At 41.8% G+C, this 15,553-nt stretch overlaps 1 protein-coding gene across 1 annotated transcript in view; it reads right to left on the minus strand.

The window, feature by feature from the left end:
- Positions 1 to 4,047: 4,047 nt before the first annotated feature.
- The window catches only part of LYPLAL1 (lysophospholipase like 1), a 92,139-nt gene continuing 80,633 nt past the window's right edge, over positions 4,048 to 15,553 (minus strand). Inside the window, exons 3-5 of the mRNA XM_073628366.1 lie at positions 12,699 to 12,868; positions 6,445 to 6,560; positions 4,048 to 4,322 (exon numbers count right to left, since the gene is read on the minus strand). Of these exons, the coding sequence (XP_073484467.1) occupies positions 4,086 to 4,322; positions 6,445 to 6,560; positions 12,699 to 12,868 (523 nt within the window). The 3' untranslated portion in view covers positions 4,048 to 4,085. The remainder of the gene's footprint in view (positions 4,323 to 6,444; positions 6,561 to 12,698; positions 12,869 to 15,553) is intronic.

Consider the following 15,553-nt stretch of genomic DNA (forward strand, 5'->3'; position numbering starts at 1 on the left):
TCTATAAATGACACTGGCAGGGAAGGGGTTAACACTAGTGGTGATCAAGGGGATAAATGTGTTCCCTAGGGAAGTGCTTCTAACTGTGGGGGGAGGGGACTGACTGGAGGAGGAGAGCGATCGCTCTTCCTGATCACTAGGAACAGCAGATCTTGCTCTACTCCCATCAGAATGGGCATCTGTTTGTTTACATTGACAGATCACTGTTCTGGCTCTCTGTGGAGCGATCGTGGGTAGCCGGCGGACATCGCGACCTCCGGCCATGCAGCAGGCGTGCGCGCCTGCTATAGCTTTTAAAGGAGCCGACGTACACCTATGGCGATTTGAGGAAACAAGCCAACCTGCCGCAGTATAATGACGGCGGCTTGTCGGCAAGTGGTTACGTAGCAGCACTGAAATATATAACAATATAGGTGAATTTTGGAATCCTAAGTGCAGTGAAACACATACAATTTTCTAATTTTAAAAGGACAAATGCTTGCTTTTGGGCAGTGCTGGGACAAGGCTATCTGGTGCCCAGGGCGAAGATGGCAAACTGCACCCCCCCCCCCTCCCGGTATAAAGAAAGCGTCAGTGTCCTTTCAAAACCAGAAAACACTTAAAACAATACAACACTACAATACAACAATACAATACTATTGCTGCAGACCCGTCGCAGTATATGTACTGCGGCGGGTCAGCAAATGGTTAAATTGTAAGTTTACCTTACAGAAAATCTGTAAGGTGAACTTACATTGGACCAAAAAATATAGCAAATAATCTTGCGCTACCCCCAATTGTAAGCAGCTAACACACCAAATTAGATAAATGGCAAAAAGAAAAACAAAAGAAACAAAAAGTGTAGCGCTATAAAAAAGTAGGCTATAAGCCCAAATAACATCTAAAAATATCAAACAGTGAATGGAAAATACAAAATAAAAATTGCAATTTTCATACAGAGTGACAAAGTTAATAAAAATACAAATAATAGTGTCAATCTATATATAATACACGTAAAAATACTGATGTCAACACTGATAATGCTGCAACAGAGACTTCGATATGTGTATAATTCAAGTCTATATATTGAAGTTGTGAAATTCAACAAGGAGAAATTCCAATCTGTGAAGACGTGTCTGTCCGTAAATTAAATAAGTGACTGTGATAAAACTACCACCGTGAGCAGAGGAGGCTTACCAGAGCGTTTGAACACGCCAGAACATATGCTTTGTGTGTTGAACAGGCTTGTGTTATAGTGGGTAGGTTCTGGTAGTGTCGATTTCTTTAGACCGGAGATACCCTGTTCACAATCCAATATGGATGTGTGGGAAGTGACCTCTCATATGGAACAGTTCTCAGAAATCCACAGATGCAAAGTGGCAAAGGAGAAAGCAAGAAGGGACCACATAGTGTAATTCCGTAAATTAAAATTAAAATTTAATGAAGTTAAGAACACTCACATGACTGTAGATAAAAAAGCACTTATACAGAATCGATAAGCAGCAGCGGAGACCTTCTCAACGCGTTTCGTCTCCAAGGACATCTTCTGGGGTGTCCCTCCACTGCTGCACTCCACATATATATAGGCAGTATGACCCCCATCATGAAAATCAAGTCCACAAGTTTTTTGCAACCTATTACCTCAAGCACTTCCGGTATATTTAAAATGGCGTCTCAGCGCGTGCTCCATAGTGTATGGTAGCCAATGTGGAGGTGCGTTTCAAGCTCTTTCCTCTCCGCTATTAGGGAGGGAACAATGCCCAAAGTGGGGGGGCCGGCCTGACCTGAACACTTACGCCCACTCGTCGCCCTTCGCGCAGGCACGCAGACGCGCACACAGCAACGCCACTCGCCAAGACCAATCAACAGGCGCGTGTGCAAGCGAAGAGGGGACGGTCCGAGAACAGACACCGCCGGGTGCGATCCACGTCACAGGTTGATGTGCATTCCACCTCATCAGTATTTTTACTCCTTATGTGTATTATATATAGATTATCTTACATTGGACCCCCTCCCCAGTACCGGGACAAGGTCATCTGGTGCCCAGGGCGAAGATGGCAAGTTAATAGTGTGCCTAACAATGTGTGCTGCTTTTTACTACTGATCCATTTGTTTATTTTCCCTTTGCAGGGAAAAGAGAAAATAAAAGCAATCATTCCCTCTGTAAAGAGCCCTGGGTTGCCTAACACAGGGCTCTGGGCTGTCATACTCCCGCTGTGTACAATCACAGGGGAGTAGGTAGGTTGGGGCACGCGCCCAAAACCCTGAAACAGGCAACAACGTATAGGCATATCATAGTGCCTGTAGCTGCCGCTCTGTTGCAGTATATGTTAATATATTGGCACTGGTCACTGATCTATTAGTGACAAGTGGCAGGTAATTACCCCTTTGTGCTGCATTAGTGGCACCAATGTCAGCGTTAACACTGACATTGGTGCCACTAATGCAGCACAAAGGGGTAATTACCTGCCACTGGTCACTAATGCATCAGTGACCAGTGCCAATATATTAACCCCCTCATGCTGCATATTACCAATGCCATTAGTAATTAATCTCCCCCCTCCCCAATTCAAACAGTTAACAAATTAATCTGCAGATGGAAATCTGCTTACTTGTTGTGCGATGTACACTTACTTCTTCCTCCTCTAGATTGCACTCGCAGGTCGAGCAGCAGCTCTCCATGCTCCTCTCCCATCCTGCCTCCGGCCGCCCTCTCACTGACGTCACACCGGGCCTGGACTAGGAAGCGCCTGTCAGGCAGAGATATTCAGCCTGATAGGGAAGTGAAGGACCGGTCCATCCTAGGCTTGTGCTGGGTGCAGGAGCGCACTCAGCACATCTCTGTAACTATGAAGCAGTAGCGCGGCCGGCATGTACAGTCACACACAATGTACTTGTCCAGCCACAGATTGTAGCAGCACACTGCGGGCACTTCCCCTGCAGATGAGTCCCCCTTCCTCCAGTAAATTGTTCCTCCTAGGGCTTCCGCCCCCTCCCCCCCCTTGTACTGGCCCTGCTTTTGGGTTTAATACTGCTTTAAAAGAGCATCCAGCCAGAAATGTCATTCTTATGGGATGGAAATCGTCCTCACCACCCACAGTTACCTCATGGATAACTCATATGGGTAACACTCATATTATGGAGTGCTACATCCATCAGCATAGGGGGAGCTCAGGCAAGTTTGAGAGGCTTTGGGCCCCTTGGCTCGATACGCCCGGATTATGCCCTAGGGAACTTGTAATGTCAAGAATTTTGCAATGCCCTACAGGTTGATTTTGTTAGGTCTGCCTTATGCCGGTTGCAATGTCTGGTTGAGAAGGGACACGGGTATTGTGGTCCCGTGGGACACGATTATGTTTTGATGTATTGAACTGCTTGATGCGGTATGTATACCTGCTTACTTGTTTCTGAAATGTATGTACACTGGAAGTTGTTTTGCTTTCAATAAAAATCTTTTTTTTTTTTTTTTTAAATCAGAAAAAAGACAATCCAGGATCCTGTGGAGGAATGATTACACAGGAAGTACTCCCCCGTTCTCTACAGATCCCAGCATTTAGAGCACCTGAAGAAAATGGCCCACTCCCCCGCGGTTCATTCAGCCCACCTATTAGCTGGATATACTGAGGAGATTTAGTGGCCTTTGCACAATTCTACCTTAGCAGCATGGAATTGAAGAGCAGTACATCCACTGGCATTGAACGATTGGATGCAGCTGGCAATATTTACTAAACAAGCAAGATTTTGCTAATGTTGGAGTTCAAAGTAATTGACATCACCCTTTGTTCATCTAACACGTTAGCGATTGGTTGGCGAAGTTTCCTTGGATGCATTGAAAGCTCGGACCTATACAGCACAGGAGTTTTTCATGTGAATTTATTGCTCAACAGGTGCCTGGATGGTCACTTATTGATGTAAGCAGATGCCTTATTAAGGATTTCAGCCACAGAGTTAGGTTAGGGAGACCATGGCAAAATCTGATTCCGGCTTTCATTTCAGGCAAATACAATAATATGAGGGCATCAGCTACACAGGCACCGTTTTTCCAGACAAATGTGACAAGCAGACGTATTACATCTAAATACAAAATTTATTAGAAATGGTTTGAATTACTGCGTTTCTCCAGAGTCGTCCGGCAACTTTTGCAAAATCCAAGACCTCAGCTGCTCCAATTCCTGCAAGCTGAATTCATGATAGAGCTTTGGAAAGCTGTGGAATGATGAAGGGACGCCTAGGCCTTTCAATAAATTGTTTGTCCTTTCTCCCCACTGATGGAAGACCAGCTGGTCAGCCTCTCCATGGCACTGGAAGAGTTCAGGTAGGCTCTGGTGACAGCTCTCAAGCTCCTGGAATAAATAAAAAGCTGGTATAGCAGAAAACAAGCAGAAACAAAAACAGTAGACTCCGGGGTGGTGAAGTCCTAGCGGAATAGTTCATAATGCCAAATGAGTCATAGCAGCTGGCTTCAAAGGACTTTAGCAGATAGAAGCAATATATGTAGTAATCAGGGTGAATTTGATTTAAATCACTAGTAAAAAGACTTGATTTAAATCAGAATTTTTAAAGAGCAACTGTCATCTCTGTCCCGCAGCGGCTCCTCCTCTGACCCGCTGTTGACTCACCGACAGTCCCATTCACTTTAATGGGACGGCGGGTGATACGGCAGTGACACAGCATGGTGAGGGACGTGGCGGCAGCAGGTGAGTGGATGCCCGCTAACAGGCGCTCTTTAAATGTAAGGACTTATTCTTACTGGTAGTTAGAATATTTAATATTTGCAAATGAAATGAAGGTTTCCTATTTAGAATAATAAGCTGTCAGGTTATTAAATATTCCCAAACTGGGTCTCTTTTACGGTGCTGCTGCTGCCATTTTGCTCCTCAAGGGAGGAATAAAGCACTTCAAGCTATCTGCAGAAAGATCACAAGGTTTATAAGCTGCTTAGAAAGTTTCACTTTAATATTTAATGCTTGCCCTTCCTCCTCACACTTAGAGCCTGTTTTTTATTTGCATTTCTATTCAAACAATCATACAGTTTGTAGTGTACATAGATTTGCAATACAATGTGATAAAGAAATATTCCTGAACTTTGTTTTATCTCACTGTGAAATTACGTGAATGCATCAATGCAGTGCATGTGATCTCAACTTGCAGAGCTTGAATTCATTGAATGAGTTTACCAAAAATGTATAAAAATACTGCAGAATATAAAGCCTCGTGCTGCATAACTAAGCTCCATTTTATGCTGAATAAACTAAATTATTAATGTATCTAAAATAGTAAACTATCTTTACATTTTTACTCCAAAAGTATTTTATTAAATTAAATTTGATAAAAATAAAAAAAAAATCTGATTTAAATAAAAAAATTCAGATTTTTTTTTTTAAATTGATTTTTATCCACCATGGTAGTAATGTAAAAAAGGGCGCCTGTAAGTGCAGCAGATGAAATAATTTATTAGTAAAAAAATGCAAATTGGCCATTCACATTATGTAGGAATAAAAACATATCAAACCTAAAAGCTGTCATTAATGAGGGGAGCAACCACATAAGCCAGTCTGATAGCATGGGTCATCCAGATGAGAAGCTTGAGAAAGAATGATTGTCGCTTCGAAATGCATAGCATTGCACCCTCTATGTCCTTCGGTGTCTGAAGTCATCGGCCAAGTTCCCATGCTGTCAGACTGGCTCCTGAGCTGATGTATCCTCTGGCTTTGAGCTTAAGCATCTCCTAACATTAGCGGTGTTGCTCCAATCTGCTTCAGAGGACCCAGGTCCTCACGGATGACGGCTTTTAAGCTTGCTATGCGCTTTTATTCCTACTTCATGTGAGTGGCTAATATGCATTTTTACGAATACATGATTTCATCTGCTGCACTAAAAATAAAAAGCTTTATATAATGAAAAGGCTTGCTAAAAAGGGCCCTCTTTTTTATGCCTTAGGAACATATAGCATGTATTGTTCTCTATTCACACTACAACACTGGTATCACGTGCAGATTTTTTCTGCACAGGAATCTGCAACGTGTATGCAGTTTTCTGCACACAAAAAAACTGACGTGACATTGTGGTATGAACAGGGCACATAACTGACATGCATGAAAACTGATGTCAACGTGCACAAAAACTCACTGAAATGCACAAGTTGTAAACTGACGTAAACTCTAATGCTATGTACACATGATCGGACAACAGAACTGTGTAATGGTACTTAGTGTCCTATTTGACAACAGCCATAGATAGGCCCATCTGCTGGTGGACCGTTTTTCTCTGCATGACCAACCTAATGCATGCAGCACAATAACTAAATCTGGCCAATGGCACTGAATTTTGTATATTCTGCTGTCTAACATCAGCCAATCAAAGAAAAAAAAAAGATTGATGAATTAGTTGGTATTCATTATTTACTGATCATGGTCTCTGATTACTATTCAGAGGAGACTGTGCCATTCCAATTCTATTGATTACCTTGTAAACAATTGAATTTTCATTGAGGAAGCTAGAGAGAGCGAACACCCCAGCAATATCTCTATGATAACGATACGCCAAATGCATTGACATGCCTCCTCCCATGGAAAACCCACCTGGGGAAATGAACAAACAGGATTATTTTAAGATGATGAAAACATCAGGCTAGTCAAATTTAGTTCTCCATCCACAAAATTAAATTGTATCTGAAAATCACCATTAAAAATCATCAATAAAGCAACACTGAGAAGTATCAGTAGCTGGGTTGGTTTTCCATGATAACCCGTCACTTTGCCCTGAATGGGCATTCTTTGAGTTCTCTTGAATGCTGCTTTGTGCTCTCCCCTTGCAGTGCTCTATAGGTTTTCTGGCTAACAGCTGCACAATAAACTTCCATTTCAATTTTTCTACACATTTTAATGCTGTACAAGCTGTCCTGCAACAGCCATACTGATCTGCTGGGTTAAATAAACTACACACTGCCGGGGGTGATCACAACAGTCTCCTTATATGCAAGCAGTATAAATCCTATTTCTGCACATACATTCACCTATTCATGCCCTTTGCTCCGTTGTCCTAAAGGAGTGGGACTCTGAGTATAAGGGCCTCCGCCCATGTCACAGTACTTGAATTTGAGCAGCCAACTGCCAAGCCTAGGCACTGTCACATACGGAGGGGTGATGACATCAACCTGGTTAAGTACTAACATTATGTATGAAACAAAAGTTCACCTTCCAGCAGTACAATGACCCTAAACAAAAGTTCACTGGAGTGGTTTAAACCAAGAACCTGGATGTCTGAAAACATACCATCCAAAGCCCAGACCACCTCAATCCAATTCAGAATCTGTGGCAAAACATGAAAAAATGTTTGCCATCGGTGCACATCCACCATGACAAAACTAAAGTAATTTTGCCACCCAAAAAATGGGAAAAATTGCAGGAGCTAGATGCAAAAACCTGGCAGAGACCTAAACCTCAAGGCACACCTATAATTGCAGCTAAAGAAGGATTTAGTATTGGACTCAGGGGTTTAAAACTCATATACTGCCTTGAAAAAGTATTCAGACCCCTTGACATTTTCCACATTTTGTCATGTTACAACCAAAAACGTAAATGTTTACTATTGGGATTTTCTGTGATAGACCAACACAAATAACATTCACATAATTGTGAAGTGGAAGGAAAATGATAAATGGTTTTCACATTTTTTTTTTTACAAATAAATATCAGAAAAGTATGCATTTGTATGCAGCCCCACTTACTCTGATACCCCTAAATAAGATCGACTGGAACCAATTGCCTTCAGAAGTCACCTAATTAGTAAACAGGGTCCATCGATGTGTAATTTGATCTCAGTATAAATACAGCTGTTCTGTGAAGCCCTCAGTGGTTTGTTAGAGAACCTTAGTGAAAAAAACAGCATCCTGAAGGCCAAGGAACACACCAGACAGGTCTGAGATAAAGTTGTGCACTCCACAAATCTGGCCTTTATGGAAGAGTAGCAAGAAAAAAGCCATTGTTGAAAGAAAGCCATAAAAAGTCCTGTTTGCAGTTTGCAAGAAGCCATTTGGGGGACACGGTAAACATGTGGAAGAAGGTGCTCTGGTCAGATGAGACCAAAAGTTAACTTTTTGGCCTAAAAGCTAAGTGCAATGTGTGGCAGAAAACTAACACTGCATATAACCTTGAACACCATCCCCACCGTGAAACATGGTGGTGGCAGCATCATGTTGTGGGGATGCTTTTCTTCAACAGGGACAGGGAAGCTGGTCAGCGTTGATGGGAAGATGGATGGAGCCAAATACAGGGCAATCTTAGAAGAAAACCTGTTAAGAGTCTGAAATAGACTTGAGACTGGGGCGGAGGTTCACCTTCCAGCAGGACAACGACCCTAAATATACAGCCAGAGCTACAATGGAATGGTTTAGATCAAAGCATATTCATGTGTTAGAATGGCCCAGCCAAAGTGTAGGCCTCATTACAATTGAGAATCTGTGGCAAGACTTGAAAATTGCTGTTCACAGACGCTCTCCATCCAATCTGACAGAGCTTGAGCTATTTTGCAAAGAAGAATTGGCAAAAATTTCACTCTCTAGATGTGCAAAGCTGGTAGGGACATCCCCAAAAAGACTTGCAGCTGTAATTGCAGGAAAAGTTGGTTCTACAAAGTATTGACTCAGGGGGGCTGAATACAAATGCACGCCACACTTTTCACATATTTATAAGAAAATTTGAAACCCATTTATCATTTTCCTTCCACTTCACAATTATGCGTCACTTTGTGTTGGTGTATCTCATAAAATCCCAATAAAATACATTTACGTTTTTGATTGTAACATGACAAAATGTGGAAAATTTCAAGAGGTATGAATACGTTTTTAAGGCACTGTATATATACACTTTTCTCCTTGATGGCATGTTGTGTAAATCAAATGGCAAAAGTCTTGATCACATTAATTTTCATTCCAGATACTAATACAACAAAAATTAAAAAAATTGGTTGGAGGTGTTGCATTCAAATTGAAAACACAGTCGGCATTATTATGCTCTCACCCACCATCTTCTGCCTCTGGGGTCCCCTTCTGTCCAGTAAGGCCACTCATTTGGTGGTCACTAGAAAAGTGTAGGGTGGAGAGAGGGTAGGCTGAACCATGCAGATCTGTGCAAAGGTGAGGCCACAGGTTTCATTTAAAAATGGACTGCATGGAATTTCAGACATTAACACACCTACGGTATCTATAGGACAGAATTTGGGAGTTCACTGATTGACTCTGCTTGTTGTCTGGAGTAGTGGTTCTCAACCTCAGCCCTCAAGTATCCCCAACAGGCCATGTTTGCAGGTTTTCCTTTATCTTGCATAGGTGCTTTATATCAGAGTCAATGGCTTGGTATTTGGACAGCTATTTTATCTAAGAGGAATTCCCAAATTATGGCCTGCTGGGGGTACTTGAGGACCGAGGTTGAGAACCACTGGTCTGGAGTTGCTCCTTAAGTATTTAAAGCCAAAAAAGCAAATAAAAAAGTGAAAGATGAAGTCAGTTTTTACCTTACTGTAGCATATTACTGTTCTTTTCTTACGCCAGTTTATAGGCAGGCTGTTCCTCTGCTGTTCAGATGCCAAAGGGCACTGAGAGGGCGAGTAGATGTTGTAATGTAACACTATAACAAAGCTCTCACTTTCTACTCTATCATATATATTTTATGCACGGCATTGCATAAGATGTTTCATCAAATCAAGCCATTGAAATCTCATTACTTTGGAGAAAACCAAAAGTTACATTTTACACCCAGTTAGTCACAATCTGGCAAATACAATCAGAATGACTCACTAGCAATCTTCTATAATGCAGTCACCTCCAGCATCGAATATTAGGCAAGGATACTTTCATGTGGTGTACACAATGCAAAGACAGCACAAGGGGAAAAAAAAACTTGTAGTCTCTTTAAATGTAATTTTCCACGGAAAAACCTGGAGCGTATCATTCAACAACACTGCCATCCCAAGGTATAGACTGTAGTAAATTCTTTGCAGACAGTGATTTCAATAAATATTTATAGTTTGTGGCAAAATTTTATGATTCACCAAGGTCGTATTTCAGTGGCTCAATTGACATGATGCATAAAACACATGCTTAGAAAAAAAGATTGCTTTCATTTTTTGCAAGTGGAATCATGGTAACTGTAATAAGTGTCTTCCTTGGCAAGACGTACAAAAATGGTCAAATAATGACCTATCATCTTACGAGGAGTAACTATTCCGCATTTCATAATGTCTTAGCAGGAGTAGAAGGTAATTTCCTGACAGAAGCCAAAGTTCCTTCTCACCATTCATGACATCAGCACAGAACTAGGTAGACTGTTCCGATGTGCTCATTCCAATCAGTTTGGATAAGGCTTTAGTCTATGTGTTACATCTCTGATCTCCAAAAAATGTGCTTAGTGTTAGGGAAGGAACTACTGAATGCTGAACTAAACTAGTGGTGCTCAACCGATGACCAGTGCGTAATATGTGGCCTTACGATGCTACCCGAGTGAACTTTATAATCAGGTAATTTTTGTTCTTTAACCTTTCCAAAAATTTGCGGATAAAGGGAAAGTGTTACTAAACCCACTACAGTAAAATCAGTCTGTATATGCAGTAAAGCATGCTTGTTATACTCACTGTGGAACCTAAGTGGTTAATCCTGCACATTGTGTAAAAAGGCTGTTTGATCCTGATCCTCCCCTTCTTCCACTGTCTCCTAATAATTTCCTGATAACACAGAGTCTATGGAGTCAGGCTGCACATGCTCAGTTTAGTGTATATCGCGAGAACTTTTTTTTTTCTTGGGAGGTTGCATGTGATCAGCACAGGGCAAAAAAGCACTGTCCAGAGGGTCTTGCAGTCTCATAGGACAGTCAGAAAACTCCTCCTACAAGCTTTAACCAGTGCTCAGCTGGACATTGATAAAAGTCACAAGACTGCTATATGCTGCTGATAAGAAAAGGTATTTAGTAGTTTATATTTACTAAAATATCTGCATTTCCATGTTCTGTGCTAGACCAAATATAGTGAATGCAGGGTCCTGGACTTAGTAACACTTTAACCTGAAAATGAATCAAAATCTTCAAAAGTGCTTTAATGTACATTATACTCAGCATGCCAAATGTAAGCAAGGCAGACTGCCGTTCTGTGAGAGGGGAATGTGCTGATCCTGTGTTCCTTCAGAGCAGGAACATGGATCTTTACATTCCCCCAGTCAAAGCACATCCCCCAGAGTTAGTAATCACTCCCAGGGAATACATTTAACCCTTTGATCGCCCCAATGTTAACCCCTTCTTCACCCCTTCTTGTAGTGTCATTAGTACAGTAACAATGCATATTTTTTTTAGCACTGATCACTGTATTAGTGTCACTGGACCCCAAAAAGTGTAAAAAATGTCAGATAGGGGTCCGATTTGTCCGCTGCAATATCACAGTCCTGCTTTAAGTCGCACTGGGCAAAGCCATGGCAATTGTAAATTCAAATAAATAAAAGTCCAGTGTTTCACTACAGGTCTGTCAGATATGACCAGTGGCAGCCGGTGCTTCATTTTTTTTTGGGGGGGGGGGGGGCAAACAAATGAACCAACACTCCCCTCCCTCGTTTGGTCAGTCCATCAGTCAAACCCACCAACCCCCCCGTTTTTCTGTCAATCACAATCAACCACCCCCCTTCCTCTGCTCGGTCGATCGGCAAAGCACCTAAACCCCCCCCCTCGCCGGTCTGCCCACCAGCCCCGCACTTACCCCAACTAGGTCGCGGGCAGCTTCTGCGGCTTCCCCGTATCTCCTCCTCGGCAGTTCTCCTCTGCGTCTCCTCCTCGGCCAATAAGATTGCTTCTACTCTTGGCCAATCGGGTCTTAAGACATGCTTCCTGATTGGCCAGGAGGAGAAGCAGAAGGACAATGGTGAATATTAATTCGCTATTGTCACACAACTGGGTGGGCTCAGGGCGCAGTGGTCCACGCCCCGAGCCCACCCTTTCTTGAAGCCAATTAGAGCCTCAGGCTCTAATCATGTGCTTAATAAAAAAATAAAACACCATTGAAATCCATGCATCTGGCGCCCCTGCACTCCTAATGGAGCAGCCACCACTGAATATGACAGACCTGATACAAGAACATAAATGAAAGAATAGCAGTAATCTATTATGTCTTGAGGTCAAGTAGACAACCCATCATTAATCAGAAGACACACAAACAAAAGGGACCTCTATTAGAGACCCTGTAAAATCATGCATTTGTTTTTATACCGAAAGAACACCTGTCAGGTTTTTATTGCTATCTGGGCGGCCAGAAAGACCTGAAAGTGAAAGAAAATCCCAAATTGTGGATAGTCCTCAAAAGAGACTAATTTGGGGTTGTCAGACACAGTTGACAGACCTGATGGCTATGGGCGTCATTGCCAGATGCATTCTATGCATTAAGATGAAGAAAACTTTTACCTTTACAACCCCTTTAATAAAACTGGAGCACTCAGAATCGGGTGCAACTGTGCAATCAGCTTCTAACGTCAGCTTGTTCAATTAAGCTTTGGCAATAAAACCTGGAAGCTGATTAATTTCTATGCAGAGCTGCACCAGAATTTGCACTGTCCAGGTTTAGCAAATAACCCCCTGGGTGTCATTTAACCAGGAAGACCGAGAACATCTTGTGGCTAAGAAGAGGTACTTTAGGAGTTGGGCAATTAAACTATCAGAGGCACTATAGAGAAAGGATCAATGTCTTACCCAACAATATCCTGTTTTTCTTTATTCCAGATGCCATTTCTTCTCTGATCAAATCTGTTAAAGTGTTGCACATGGAGTCTACTGATTCTAGGTGCTCAGCACTATCTATGGAGATTTTATATCTATCAAACCAAACATTGGATATTTCTCCCATCATAGGCGTATAAGGCCTAAAAAACAAACAAAAAAAAAAAAAAACATAAAAATGAGGCCAGCCATTGGATCATCCACATTTCTATATTGCTCGATGCAAAGAAGACTGATGAGTGAATTGAGTACTATGTGTTGGAAGAATACATAAGGTAGGCAAAACAACAAATTAATCTAGGAATTCAGTAAGATACAATTATGAGAAATTTGCAATTCAGAGATAACCAGTAATTACTTTAAGCATTAGCATTATTAGATTTGGAAATGTATGAATAAGTGAAATTTCAACTGCAAGCCGTTGTGCTGTCTAAAGCTTGCAGTGTTTGCATTCAGCTTGCTAATTGTAATTGCTACAAATGACAATAAAACATGTCTTAAAACGAACCTGTGGCCAGGCTACAGTTTCCCTTTTAAAAAAACACACTGTAAATAGTATTTCAGTTTAGTTTCACACCTGAGCTTGGCGTTTTCAGGCAGAAAATCACGCGATCTTGCGGCGGTCCTTACCGCGTTTTTGCTGCTTTTTTTACTGCGATTTGCAGCGATTTTGTGCAGGGCAAAAGTTCACCAATGTAAAAAGCAGAAAAATGGCCAAATCTGCCCGATTCGCGCAACAAAAAAGGGTCCAGAACTTGTTTGAGCTTCAGGTGTTTTGGAGCGGAGATGTGAACCATCTCCATAGAGAATAAGTGATTTTTTTTCCCCTCCAGCGTTTTGTAGCTTCAGTCTTCAAGCTACAAAATGCTCAGGTGTGAATGGGCCCTAAAAGTAACTCTAATTCTACTTGCAGCCACATTCTAAAATGAATCTAACCCTGTAAAGTAAAAATAGCTATACATATCTTTTCTATAGCTGGTCCGGTCCCACGTTGTCAGCGGTAGCGTCTCTGTAGGCGAGTGCAGGAGAGGCAGCCGACAACAGAAGCCCCATAGTAACTCTATGGGTGATGTCGGCTGTCTCTTCCACACAGCATACACCGCTGGAGACCAGACCCGCTGCAGAAAAGGTACAGTGCCTTGCAAAAGTATTCACCCCCTTGGGTTTTTAACTATTTTGTTACATTAAAGCCTTTGGTTTAATGTTTTTTTTTTTTTATCTGAATAATATGTGATGGATCAGAACACAATAGTCTAAGTTGGTGAAGTAAAATTAGAAAAATATATACATATATACATAAAATTATTTTTCAGAAATAAAAAAATGATAATTGGCCTGTATGTATTCACCCCCTCTGTTATGAAGCCCATAAAAAGCTCTGGTGCAACCAATTACCTTCAGAAGTCACATAATTAGAGAAATGATAACCACCTGTGTGCAATCTAAGTGTCACATGATCTGTCATTACATATACACACCTTTTTGAAAGGCCCCAGAGGCTGCAACACCTAAGCAAGAGGCACCACTAACCAAACACTGACATGAAGACCAAGGAACTCTCCAAACAAGTAAGGGTCAATATTGTTAAGAAGTACAAGTCAGGATTAGGTTATAAAAAAATATCCAAATCTTTGATGATCCCTAGGAGTACCATTAAATCTATCATAACCAAATGGAAAGAACATGGCACAACACCAAACCTCCCAAGAGACGGCCGCACACAAAAACTCACGGACCGGGCAAGGAGGGCATTAATCAGAGAGGCAGCACAGAGAACTAAGGTAACCCTGGAGGAGATACAGAGTTCCACAACAGAGACTGGAGTATCTGTATATAGTACGACAATAGGCCGTACGCTCCATAGAGTTGGGCTTTATGGCAGAAGAAAGCCATTACTTTCACCAAAAAACAAAATGGCACGTTTTGAGTTTGCGAAAAGGAATGTGGGAGACTCCCAAAATGTATGGAGGAACGTGCTCTGTCTGAAGAGACTAAAATTTAACTTTTTGGCCATCAAAGAAAACGCTATGTCTGGAGCAAACCCAACACATCACATCACCCAAAGAACACCATCCCCACAGTGAAACATGGCGGTGGCAGCATCATGCTGTGGGGATGTTTTTCAGCAGTTGGGACTGGGAAACTGGTCAGAGTTGAGGGAAAGATGGATGGTGGTAAATACAGGGATATTCTAGCACAAAACCTGTACCACTCTGTGTGTGATTTGAGGCTAGGACGGAGGTTCACCTTCCTGCAGTACAATGAGCCCAAACACACTGCTAAAGCAACACTTGAGTGGTTTAAGGGGAAACCTGTAAATATGTTGGAATGGCCTAGTCAAAGCCCAGACCTCAATCCAATAGAAAATCTGTGATCAGACTTAAAGATTGCTGTTCACAAGCGCAAACCATCCAACCTGAAGAAGCTGGAACAGTTTTGCAAGGAGGAATGGGCAAAAATCCAAGTGGTAAGATGTGGCAAGCTCATAGAGACTTATCCAAAGCGACTTGGAGCTGTGTGTGAAAAGTGGGCTCTACAAAGTATTGACTTTAGGGGGGTGAAAAGTTATGCACATTGACTTTTTCTGTTATTTTGTCCTATTTGTTGTTTGCTTCACAATAAAAAAAAAAAACATCAACGTTGTGGGCATGTTCTGTAAATTAAATGATGCAAATCCTCAAACAATCCATGTTAATTCCAGGTTGTGAGGCAACAAAACACGAAAAATGCCAGGGGGGGGGGGGGGGGGGGAGAGAATACTTTTGCAAGGCACTGTATGTATAGCGATTTTTGTTTTACAGAGTTAGATAGATTAGTCTTAGAATGTG

The sequence above is a fragment of the Aquarana catesbeiana genome, linkage group LG04, assembly GCF_042186555.1.
Source record: "Aquarana catesbeiana isolate 2022-GZ linkage group LG04, ASM4218655v1, whole genome shotgun sequence".
Lineage (NCBI taxonomy): Eukaryota > Metazoa > Chordata > Amphibia > Anura > Ranidae > Aquarana > Aquarana catesbeiana.